The sequence below is a fragment of the Centroberyx affinis genome, unplaced genomic scaffold (assembly GCF_046629955.1).
Source record: "Centroberyx affinis isolate AG114_WGS23_722 - 3 ecotype Tasmania unplaced genomic scaffold, CSIRO-AGI_Caff_v1 ptg001160l_1, whole genome shotgun sequence".
NCBI classification, from domain to species: Eukaryota; Metazoa; Chordata; class Actinopteri; order Beryciformes; family Berycidae; genus Centroberyx; species Centroberyx affinis.
The window spans coordinates 130,064-143,558 of record NW_027279692.1 but is presented as its reverse complement, the minus strand read 5'-3'; the positions used below and the strand labels follow the sequence as shown (position 1 = coordinate 143,558).

Here is a 13,495-nt window from a genome sequence, read left to right as displayed (position 1 = left end):
ACAGTAATGACAGACAAACAGTGTTGCTATTTCGTTTACCTTTATTGTTGTTTTGGTTACAGGATTTTCAGAATTGTATAGTTACCTTTTCTTTGTTCACAGAAGTACTCGAAACGACTGCTTGGGAGGGGGCCGCCCTGCAGTTGCGTCTATTATGTGGTCGGTGATGTCAGGGCCTATTCCATGTCAGAGGGGGGTTCTTACTGTGCTAATGTGTATTATTCTTTTGCTGTGCGAGATCGCGGGTATTTAATGTATGTGTTTTGGTGATGCATTCAGGTACAGTAGGAAATTGGAGATTCTGTGAAAATAACACTATGGTTAATGATATGTAAAAGCTATGTATGTAAAAGCTGGCAATATGTCTCACCCCTGTAGTGAGGTTGATGTAGGCCAGGGGATGTGTCTCTGAAATTGATGGCTGTATTTAAAGAGTTGTTTTGAGGCAGCTGGAAGGGAAGGTCAGGCAGTGCAGATGCCAGTGCACGTGCCGTTATTTTGATTTGGTATGAGTTGAGTTATCCTCTGTTCTGTAAATCTTCAGTTTTTTTTTTATTTTTGTTTTCTTTTTTGTGTTGCACTTTGGTTGCACTGTAAATAAATGTCCACCTGTGGGACCTTCAAATTGCCTTCTGAGTCAGCCTCCTACTTCACTAAAGGCCCTCAGGCTACAGCTATCTCACAAGATCACATTTGAAAAGTTTGTATTTTATGGCCTGAGGTGAATTATGTTCATATCTCCAGGATTCTTCAAGCTGACAGACAGATAATTTAAATCATTAAACTGGAAGAAATTGACAGCTTTCATTCCTGATCAACGCCTCTGTCATTTAATGCCAAGTAGAAGTATAAGTAAAGCTTTTGCTTGTCTTATTTTATGAATTCTTAGAGCAAAATTTGCCTAGTTGCAAAGTGGGTGATACATAAATTTAGACTCATCCTTGTTTTTTTGTGATCTTTGTGTTATATACAGTTTCTCTATGTTTTATGTGTGTAAAATGTGGCTATACCTGTAAAGTGTAGGGTAAGTAGATATTGACAGCATTTTCATTTTTGGGTGAACTATTCCTTTAATATTATTTTCCAAGCAATTCTACTCTTTTTGCCAGGTCGTCTAAGATGGAATGATCTGCACTGGCATAGTGATAGTGAAACGCTGTCGTTTAGCCTACAACAGAGTGTAAGTTGAGGGAGTCACCTGCGTCTGACAGGTGAGTGCTTAAGGCTGCCTCACACCACCTCTAAATGCTGCTTGGCAAATGGTACATAGCTGTGAAACAATTGGCCATGGGTCACTCGTTTTGAATGCCAGGCTGGTGGTTGAGGTGATTGCATGCAACTGTTCAGGGAAACCGACAACACACATTCTCCCATCGACTCTTACACTTACCATCCATCATCTCAAAACCCAAATATGCCATCCATATTTAAATGGAATTCAAATTCAAATCATTCCCACAGCTAGACCAATGGCTATATTCCATTGTAAAAAGGTGGGGTAAAATTGTAATGTGTTTCACAGAACAGTAGATAAGGAAGTCAAGACACGTCAAGGCAATTCAACACAAAACAAACAAGTCTAAATGTATGTACTTTGCAGCTAGCTGCTCTGAGAATTCATAAAATAAGACAAGCAAAAGGTTTACTTATTCTTCATACTTGGCATTACATGACAGAGCCGTTGATCAGGAATGAAAGCTGTCAATTTCTTCCAGTTTAATTGTTTAAATTATCTGTCAGCTTGAAGAATCCTGGAAATATGTAGGTAATTCACATCAGGTCATTAAAGACAAAAGCTTTGGAAAAAAATGTAATTTACTATGGTGTGCAAACTGAAAAATATGCTAAGTTGCTAATTATCAAATTATGTGCCACCATGCTTTGAAACTCGCCCTGAGACAAACTCCAGCAGAATTATGTAAATGTTACAGGTGTGTGGGAGACTTTTCATGAGGACAGGTCAGTGTGTGTGTGTGTGTGTGTGTGTGTGTGTGAGTGAGTTGGGTGGGGTGAGGTGTGTGTGTGTGTGTGTGTGTGTGGGGGGGGGGGGGGGCAGACAGGCTATAAGAAATGATGGAAAACCAGGTTCACATTTGAATGAAGAGTGTGTTAATTTTCTGGTTGTCTTCATAAACACTGATCTTCTTCAGACTCCCATCTGTGATAAAGTTTCCAATGCGTCTGACAGGTGAGTGCTTAAGGCTGCCTCACACCACCTCTAAATGCTGCTTGGCAAATGGTACATAGCTGTGAAACAATTGGCCATGGGTCACTCGTTTTGAATGCCAGGCTGGTGGTTGAGGTGATTGCATGCAACTGTTCAGGGAAACCGACAACACACATTCTCCCATCGACTCTTACACTTACCATCCATCATCTCAAAACCCAAATATGCCATCCATATTTAAATGGAATTCTAATTCAAATCATTCCATATAAAGTTTCAGAACAGAACTGCTGAGCAGGCCATTTGAAGCTAGGAGGGTCAGCTGTCCCTTTATCTTATGACAGTTTGTACAGTTTGGACAACAACAAGACAACAAGGTTATAAAAGTTAGGGGGATGTTATGAACTAGGTGTAGGTAAAGATAAAGCATAACGTAGCTGCGTCTAGTACTGATTAATTTAGAGAATAGTTGTGGAAGGCGGAGGTTCTGGATGGTTCTTTAATCTGATTAAATTGTATGCATGTTTTGGAAAACATGCATGTGTGCTGTAAGTTGTGTGCACATGGTGGCAGCAGCTTTCTTTAAAGGACAAATCCTGTGTGATTTGAGTTTTTGCTCATTTTTTAAGTTTTCCCTTTAATATTAAGTGTGACATTTTTTACATGCATGCGCCACAATTTAGAGATATTTTTAAAACAGTTTCATCAAACCTCACAGGCGCATTCACTCCCATTCAATTCCAAATGGCATAGAAAACAACTGGAGACTTCTAATTCAATTGGTTAAGGTAATCCATTATTTTGAACAAGAGGCTGCAAATCACATTGTAAAAAGTTGCATCAGAACGCTTAGATCAGACTTTTATATTTTCAAAGAACTTCCAGTCACTGTTTCATATTAATATGCATTTGCTAACACCATGCTGACAGACATCTTACTTCCGCTTTCTGCTTCTCTGATTCTTGTGTTTTCCTCTCCAAAATGTATCTTTCAACTAAGCCCCAAAAGGAGACTAGATGGCTGTGCCATTACTAGCTGCCCAATGGTAGCTCTACAAAACACAGCTATTGGGAACTTCATTTAGTGTCACCTTCCAAATGCCTGCTCCTTGGTGACTTGCTTTATTTTATTTTACCAACTTTATTAATCATCTGTTTTAAATTACTAAAATAAAAGGACCAGGAGACAACTGTAAGACAATTCAAAGTAAAACATTAAAAACAACACATGGCACAAGGGATTAGAGAACAAAAATAAGACAAGCAAAAAGTTGTATTTATAGATTAAATGATAGAGGAGTTCTTCAGTAATGAATGTAATGAAGCTTGTTGCTTTGTTCTAATGTAATTATTTTAATCACCTCTCAGCTTGAAGAATCATGGACATATTAATATAATTCACCTCATAACAGACATAACAAACAAAAAAAAGCTTTACATGCAAATTTGAGCAATGTCATCTACAGCTGTTGAAAATAATGATGTGACTTTATCAGGTCATGCAAAATGAAAAATGTGCAAAAAAATTATTAGTCAAATTGTGCCCCACCAGCACCCTTTGAAACTCAGCCTGAGACAAAGTCCAGCAGAATTATGTAAAGGTTACAGGTGTGCAGGAAGGTGCCAGGGGGAGGGGTCAGTAGAAGAGGGCATCCGACAGGATATAAGGAGTCATGCAACATCACAGATCATCACACTGGAAGCTCCAGCTGGAAGCCAATAAGACTCGCTAGCAGCAAGCATCTCTGCTTACCAACACAACTTCTCTAGGTGAGAACATACTGGGTGGAGAAAGAAGGAAAGAGAGAAAGAGAGAGATATATTAACTAGGACTTTTACTGAGCTCCAGTCTATGTATTGTAAACCTGTCAGATTGTTGTCTTTACATTTTACACTGGGAAATATTTCTAAGGCCAACAAACTCTGTCTTTCAATCTGTCTCTCTCTCTCATGTTTCTGTCTTCCCCTCTGTGTTACTTGTTTGGCTTGTGAGACTATCAGAGTGCTAATTCAGATAGTTTTATCAAACGTTGAAGGCCATGTCTTATTGGCTTGACCCATGTTGTTGGATGTTTCCCCACAGGTTGGAGACATGGCCACAGATACCATGGCGGTTGCTGCCCTCGGTCGGCCTTTCACCTTAGGAATGCTGTATGACTCTCGACAAGATAGACTGATCCCAGGTAAAACTTGTCTGAGACTACATTAGAATGAAATAATTAAACATTTCCAGTTATCTTAGTTATCTTACTCTCTGCTGTTACAGGTTTATACAGGTACAGAAAATTGCATGTTATCTGCATATCATTGGAAACAAATGTTATGACTATGACTGGCCAAGTGGCCACATATAGATACAGAATAATAAGGGACCTAGAATAGAACCTTGAGGTACTCCACAGCTCAGAATATTGGAGGGGAATGTAGAATTACCCAGAGCAACAGTGAAATGCCTATTAGAAAGATAAGACATGAGCCAGTTAATAGCAGTGTCTGACACTCCCACAACGTCCCTTAGACAATCAGCTAAAGTATTATGATCAACCGTATGATCTGCTGCAACAAGGAGGTCATTAGTGACCTTCAGTAAAGCGGTTTCTCTACTATGCTTGAACCAGAAACCAGATTGGAATTTTTCATTATTGTTATTGATGTTTTTCAATATTGATTGTATTGACATTGTATTGACATTGTATTAATCTGTTACTTGATTATAGACATCTTTTGCTAGAATGTTTGGCAGAGATGTTTGGAAATTGATCTATAGTTGCTGAGAGCAAAATGAATAGTTTTTTAAGAAGAGGCTCCACAATGAGCTCAATAGTGCTAAACAAAACTCTGGGATTATGGTGAGTTGCAGCAATGAGATTCGAAAAACATTTTTATTTTGCAACCTTAAAAGCCATGATGAATTCTGACATTGCCTGTCAGAGGATGGTGTTTTCTTTAGATAACAATAGATTGTGTAGTCACACATCGACTTCTATACAGTAAGAGTGATGACATCACCAGAAGACATATTTTTAATGGCATGTTTTTAAGTAGGTAACTTGAAAGTAATCTAATGAGTTACTTTTAATAAAGACTAACTAAACTAAGTAACTAGTAACTTACTAAAATAACTAGTTACTATTTAGGGCAAATAACAATGTAAAGTAACTAGTTGGTTTCGCAAGGTACTTTCCCTACCACTGGTTAGGACAATATCAAGAGTCTGACCACATTTATGAGTAGGACCAGTAACACTTTTGGTTCAGCTAAAGGAATCACACAGATTTCTAAATTCCCAGCCCAATATTAAAATCACCTACAATATGAATCTTACCATACTTAGCCATTATATATGATTAAAAAAAAAATCTGAAATAAAAATCATTATGCTGTGGGGGATGGTAAACCAAAACTCAAAGAATTGTTTTTGTAACTTAATAATATAAAACATTAAATATTCAAAAGAGGAAAATTCCCCAAAAGAAACAGGGATACATTTAAAATCATTAGTATAGATCACAGTTGCTACATTACTGTCCGGATTTATGGAAATGGGAGTAGTGAATAGTAGGGAATAGTTCCAGTTTACTTTACTTATAAAGCACACTTAAAAACAAGTTTTGACCAATGTGCTGTACAGGCACTTACAAATCACAAAGACAGGACAAAAAAATAAAAATAAAAAAAACAAGTTTTTGAGTGAATCATACAGAATCAAAGGCTACAGAAAAGAGGTGGGTTTAACATGCAATTTAAAGATACCAATAGAAGGGGTGAATCTAATATTGGGGAATAGAGCATTCCACAGTCTAGGGGCCATAATGGCAAACGCATGATCCCCTTTACGCTTCAGCCTGGACTGTGGAATAGATCATTCGGGTCCAACCAAGTCTCATAAGAGAGTTAAATTAAAAATGAGACAAAATAAACTCACAACAAATAAAACACCTATTAATCTAAGGCCTCACATTGAGGAGACTACACCTAACAATTACGCCTTCATCCGAAGTCCCAAGGTCACATGGAGCCACTAGGGGAACCTAATGAAATGACTATAGTATATACATAGTAATAATAGCATATTCCATTTCTGAACATAATCACCTCACTTCTTTTGGTTTGGATGTCCTTTCAAAATGTAGAATTGCATGTACAAAAACGATTAATTTCAAAAGTCTTAAACTATCTGCACATTTTGCATGTGCCACTATTAAATTATTTGAAAATGCATTCCTTTCAGGATGACATTTGTGACAGCAGTGGAACATTGTCAATTTACTTGGCAAAATGTTGGCATTTGAAGTCTTCTTGGCAATAGTATTTCTTACCTGAAATATGCCTTGGGGTTAGCCAGTGTGTGTAATGATGCTATCTTGTATATGCAACCCGCCTTTGTTTTAAATATCTGTATATCTCAAGAAAGCAGATTGGTTGGAGTAGTTTGTGGGAGACTGAAATACCTAGCATATATACTCCAAAGTTTTTTCACATAGCTGCTTAAAAAAAGTATAAATCGTACAAGATTATTTGAAATTGCATAGATTAGGATTGTGCTACTGTTTATTAACAGAATGTTCTTGATGCCCTGCTATTCCTGCTTTAACAGACAGCTGATGTTTTTCATTCTCTCTAGGTTTCACATTGTGGGATGATAAAGCTCTAGAAGAGAACACTGTTGATAGCTTTCAACGCAGCAGTGCATTTGAAATCATTGCATCTGACACCATTGAAGACAAGTCTTCTCTGTTGAATGTGGAGGCTTCTCTGAAAGCCAGTTTCCTCAGTGGACTGGTTGAAGTTGGAGGCTCTGCCAAGTATCTGACTGATACAAAGAAATTTGAGAATCAGAGCAGAGTAACACTTCAGTACAAAGCTACCACAAAGTTCAAACAGTTGTCAATGGCTCATCTTGCAACCGAGAAAATGCAATATACAGATGTGTTTGAGAAAGGCCTGGCAACACATGTAGTCTCAGGCATCCTGTATGGGGCAAATGCTTTCTTTGTATTTGACAGTAACAAATCAGAGAGTAGCAGTGTTCAGGACATCCAGGGCAGCATGGAAGTGATAATAAAGAAGATTCCCACTGTTGAAATTGGGGGGCAAGCTTCTTTTCAAATGACTGACGAAGAAAAAGCCATGACGAAGAATTTCTCCTGCAAGTTCCATGGGGACTTCCATCTTGAAAGCAACCCTACAACTTTTGAAGATGCATTGACGACCTACCAGCAACTTCCAAAACTACTGGGAGGAAGCGGAGATAATGCTGTTCCACTGAAGGTCTGGCTGATGCCCTTGAAGAATTTGGATTCCAAAGCTGCTCAGCTGTTCAATGATATCAGCATTGGATTAGTGAGGAAGGCTCAGGATGCTCTAGAAGACATGAGTGAACTGACAATGAGGTGCAACGATTCTCTGGAAGATAAAGTAGTGAAACAATTTCCACAGATTTACAAAAAGATGAGCAATTTCAAAAATATGTGTAATGATTACACATTTAACATCCGACAAACCCTGGCGAAGAAACTTCCATCCATCCGGGGGGGTGAAGAAGATGAGAGTGCGCTAGCAAACTTCTTTGATGAAAGACACACATCACCATTCAGCAACAAAAACCTAAACAAGTGGATGGATGCTGCAGAGAGAGAAATCAGTATTGTAAGGTCCTGTGTGGACAGGATGGAGGGAACAAAAACAAAAATTGTTAAAACTAGGAGAGAGCTGGACAGAGAGGTTTACGCTCCACAACTAGAGCATGCTATCTGCTTTGTTTTCACCTCCCTGGAAGGTGATGATCCCTACCTTAAGGTATTAGCCGACTACTTGAATTCACCTAAATCAGGAAGTATTCAGGATGTCAAGCCAGCTACACCGGACCAGTGGTGCTTCTCAAATGAAGTGTTCGCTAAGATGAGAGGAAAAGCCGAAGCTTTCCGTGACTTTGCTCGAGCCATGAAAAGCAACAACTATGTCTCTTTCCTTGTAGCAGCTCTAGCAAATGAGAAATACAAAGGAGCAAGCATCTACCATTACAGGGAAGGTTCTCTGGTCACTGATGATTTTTCAAGGCCTGAAATCCCTTCTGTGGAGACTCTAAAAGACAAAACAGATTTACACTGGTGTAAGTCATTCTTTCTGCATTGTTTCACTTTAAATAAAAGGCATAATCTACACAAAGTACTTTCCTCCTGAAACCTGATTGGCCATTCCTGATGCCCCTCCAGACTCTCCATTTTGGGCAATTCTGAAAAACATGCTTGCGAGCCAGCTGTTCATAATTATTGACTTTTTTAGCTGTCATACCTAGTCAAATACAATCAACTTTAAAAGGGCTCAAAAAAGGCTCTGTGCTAAAGACAGAACCACAGCAAATATGCCTATGTACATATATTAACAGGGACTAGATAGAAATAAAAAAATCATAGTATGAGTGCATCATTGTTGTGAATTGCAATGTGAATGGTGATGAGGATGGCTAGTAATATATTGTGTCTTTGTCTCTCCATTAGATGCCTTTGATCTCACCATGGACCCAAACACAGCAAATCGGTACCTGCAACTTTCAGAGGGCAACAAAAAGGCGACGTTTGATACAAAAATACAATCGTTTCCTGCTAACAAAGAGAGATTTGACAGCTTCCGTCAGGTGATGTGTAAAGAGGCGCTGACTGGGCGCTGTTACTGGGAGGTAGAGTGGACTGGTTTTATTAGTATAGGCGTCACGGACAGAGGAATAAGTAGGACTGGAGTGCGTGATTCCTGCGTACTTGGAATTTATGAGAGCTCCTGGTCTTTGTCGTACACTAACATAAAAAGTGAACTCTTCCGTACCTATCATGCAGGGAAGGAAACGTCTGCTTTCCCCCCTCCTTCTGACAGCAAACGAGTAGGAGTGTATCTGGACTGGCCTGCTGGCACTCTGTCCTTCTACCAAATCTCCTCTGACAACTTGATTCACCTCCACACCTTCCGCCACAGATTCACTCAGGCTCTTCACGCTGCCTTTTTGGTGACGATACAATCCTGCTATGTGTCCCTGAGTCACATTGATTAAGACCAATATCTCAGGCAGAAGGTCTAGAGGGTCTCCATCTGTCTCTACTTCTGTCTTTGTCTAACACACACACACACACACACACACACACACATACACACACACACACACAGAGTGATAACAAGTGTTTAATCCTGGCTGTAAACTGACATGGTGGCAGGCGTTCAGTGGAACCACTCATCAACAGGGTGAATAACCACACTGAGCGCAGTGTTTGATCATTGTAACAACACGTATTTTCCAGACAGTGTGCAAGTAGTTACACACAATTTGTCCTTATTTATTTTGACTTGCCATTTATTCAAACAGTTTGATCTTTTCTTGCATGGTAGTGCATTACAAAGATGTTTCCTTTATTAAAGATATTATGTCTTGACATGTAGCATTTTAGTTTTGACTTTATGAGTTATGAAGGTTCAGGTGAAATCCAGTGTGATAATGGGATACAAAAGGTGCTTGGTCACTGTTCTTTGCTTTTGCTTCCAGCATCACGAAAGAGAATATGTTTTTTTCTTTTTCATGTCCCACCACCATGGTAGATGGTATGTGGGACATTATGTCACCATGGTGGCATCTGACTGTAGAGTAGATGACTTGCTTAGATTTTGGAGCACCTTGCTCCCAAATTTGCGTATTAATGTAGAAAAACATATTTTTTTGTTTAAACTATGCTTTAAGATACTTATTTCTTGTGTTATGTTAAGATAAGTATGTTGACACAGAAATATCTTTTATTTACTGCATTCATTAGCTTAATTAAGAATCTCATCAGCATAACTGGTTATTTTTAATATATCATGGAGATTATGGTGGGATATTAGGTAGTTCAAATGCCTCTTATTTAATTTAGGAATTGCTCATAGTATTTTTAAGTGATCATGGGGTTCCATTTATTCTTTGGAGTTTGGGAGAAAGACAAAAAACATTACCACTATCCTTTCAAAAGACAAGAGGAGGGTGGTTTTTTTTTTTCCTTTTTAAGTACCATGCACCACTCAGGAAGTCTCTGATTGTCCCTGTTTCTAACCCTAACCCAGGGTCAGTTTTATCACCAGGTGTTCTGAGGATAGAATCAGTTTTAACACCATTTTGTTGGACACTGAAGATGTTGCAGAGGTGATGTTTGAGGGCTATAGCCCTCCTGATTGGGAAGATCTGGGGATGTAGGCAATGTCAGATTTCCTTCATCACATGTCCATATAGTGATGACACTCTGGTTGACTCTGATATGTGCATATATGCATATGTTTACCCTGACACCTGTTGGATATGTTTGCTCTCTCCCTGAGTAAAGCATTTAATAAAGTTGAGACCTGAGTTGAACATTGTGTGCTGGTTAGTTATTTCCTTTTGAAAAAACAGTGGAGCACATTATAATCGTAACTATTTATTTTCTGTTTTTTTTATTGGATAATAAAGGATAAGAGAAACTTTAATGATCCATCTTAAAAAAGAGCTAAAAAGCTCCCGTAATGCTATTGATATGGTTGTTAAAATTGAGATTGGAATCCACATTAACACCAAGTGGTGTTAATGGTGTTGGTGGTGGTCGTTGGTCAGTTGGTCAGATGACAGAATTTCAAACAGTGCTTCTAACTTCGAACTTGTTCTTGGTTAAAAAGGTCAAACTTCAAAGTGCGAAGTGGTTTGCTACAGGGCAGAATAGTAATGAACTGTAAAGAGCACAAACATTTTCTTAGCAGCAAGATTTGAATAGGCTTGGGCTCTTGCTTGGCTAAGGTCTTGGCTTGTTGATGGTCTTGGCAGTTTAGCATTGGTGTTTTCAGGTTTGGTGTATTGCCTTTGTGGGGCACACAAAGGTAGTGTACCAGCCCTGGTTTAGCTATATATTAGTCCTGGTTTCACTAAATAAAATATAATTATGAATATGATCATTATTATTATTATTGATAATATCATTGCTATTGTCATTATTTTCATCATCATCATTATTATTATAATTATCATAAATCACTAAATTGAAGAATTATATCACATCAAATGACATTTCTAAAAATAGAATTGTGAAGAGTAGATACCTTGACAAGTAGAAAAGTTTAATTATCTCATTCTAATGCCTATGTCAGGTTTTACCTGGGATCAGTCTATCTTGCCGAGAGTCATACAGCATTCCTAAGGTGAGAGGCCGAGCAACGGCAGCAACCACCGAGATATCTGTGGCCATGTGTCCAAACTTGGGGACACATCCAACAACATGGGCCAAGCCAATAAGACAGTCTCAAACATTTTATGAAGAGTTGCCATGTTTTGTTGTTCTCTTCGTGTCCTTAAAATTTCTTCTGTTATGCATCAATTTGCATTTGTCCACTTTGTATTGTGACTCACAAGTCAAGTTATGTGATTATGTGAATAAATAATGATACAATGCACAATTTCTCATTGGGACACATTTCTGTCTATATTTTACTTAATCTGTAATTTATTCAAATTGTAATCCCTGAAATTAAAACATCTCACAATTTTCGGATTAATGACTGATTTGTATGACCAATGTTTTCTTTCCTCTAAAGAGATGGTGCTCCAAAACCTTATATTTTCATATCTTTACTCAATTCTAAATTTGATCTTTTTAAGCATTAACTGCTACATATTGCGGTGCCCCGTGTGAGGCCAAAATCACATTGCTTTACTATTTGCTAGAAATGTATTAAGGTTGACTGTTGTCTACACACCATTTAAAAGGGAAATAAACAGGCTTTCCAACGGTATAAAATGTATTGCCAAGAAGCATTGTTACAACAGAGAAATAATCTACCAAACACAAAGTTCCGAACTTTTTGTGCGATGTTTACATTGTAAAAATCAGTGTAACAAGCTGCACCTGCTGGGGGCAGTGCCCTAAATCGAAGCCACTTACAAAAAAAAGTGTATAACACAGAAAAGAGACATATGTATATATGATGCAAGATAAGACTCAGTGGGTTACCACTGTACGTAAACTGCGATACCTGAATACGCATCGGTCAGTAAATCCAATCTACTACACAGATTATAAAGAAAAAAATACATAGGACACATAGTATTAAATTTATTAATCCTAAACACCTCTCTCTGTGTGAGCGTTTTTGGAATGTTGCCCCCTCTGGCAGAAATGACTTGTTCAAGTGCAACAAATCTCAAAGAGGAAGGTGGACCATGTTTAGCCTCAAGATAGTGTTTGGCCATTGCGTAATCCATGTTGCCAGTGCGTATTGCAGTTTTATGTTCTGAAATACAAATTTTTAAAGACCTTTTTGTCTGGCCAATATAGGCCTTACCACATGGATAGGTAAGCATATCACATTTGTGGATTTGCAATTGATAAATTGTCTGTGAATATTTGTGTCCAGTGAGCGGGTGAGAAAAAATATTTACAGTTAGTGGTGTTGTTGTACTGGGCACAGCTCCCACATCTATAATTACCATTAAGTGACAGCCAAGTGGTGCGTTCTGACTTTTGAGAGGAATGGACTAAGGTGTCTTTGATTGTGCACACTCTTCAGAATGTTACAAGCAGAGTTTTTTTTTATTATTATTGACTGGAGCATCGGTTCAGTCTGCAAGATATGCCAATGTTTAGAAATTATATTTTTTATTGTACCTGCACAGTGATTGAACTCGGTGACAAAACAGAGTCTCTCATCGCGGTCAACCTTCCTCTTATTTGACAACAATGTAGAACGTGGAGTGTTTCTTGCGCACATGTGTGCATGCTGAATTACAGTTTGGGGGTAGTCTCCCTCAGTAAATCTCTGGCCCAACTGTTCAGCCTGACATTCAAATTCTTCACTGGTAGAACAGTTGCGCTTCAGTCTTAGGAACTGCCCTATGGGAATGTTAATTTTGAGATGAGAGGGATGATAACATCCATAATGGAGAATAGTGTTACGTGTCATTGGTTTACGGTAGATTGTTGACTGGATCTTGTTCATAGAGTCTTTGAAAATGTTTAGGTCTAGAAAATGAACACTAGGGGCTACTTTCCATGGTGAATTTCAGAAATGTGGTGGTATTATTTAGATAGGTTACAAATTTATCCAACTCTGACTGGGAAGATGTCCAAAACAAAATAATATCATCAATAAATCGCTTCCAAAGCTATATATGTGGGCTAAAGGGGTTGTTATTAAAAACATGCTTGTTTTCCCAATCACCAACAACAAGATTTGCATAGTTTGGACCACCTGCTGTGCCCATAACAGTGCCAACTCTTTGGATGTAGTATTTACTGTTGTGCGTAAAATAGTTGTTAAAAAAAATTACTGTACAATGTCTTTTAAAGT

At 38.3% G+C, this 13,495-nt stretch overlaps 1 protein-coding gene across 1 annotated transcript; it reads left to right on the top strand.

The window, feature by feature from the left end:
- Window positions 1-4,259: 4,259 nt before the first annotated feature.
- Window positions 4,260-9,212, top strand: LOC139648104 (neoverrucotoxin subunit beta-like). The gene is made up of 3 exons (XM_071524167.1): window positions 4,260-4,350; window positions 6,792-8,279; window positions 8,668-9,212. The coding sequence occupies exons 1-3, from the start codon at window positions 4,260-4,262 to the stop codon at window positions 9,210-9,212; spliced, it is 2,124 nt and encodes a 707-aa protein (XP_071380268.1).
- The last annotated feature ends 4,283 nt before the right edge of the window (window positions 9,213-13,495 follow it).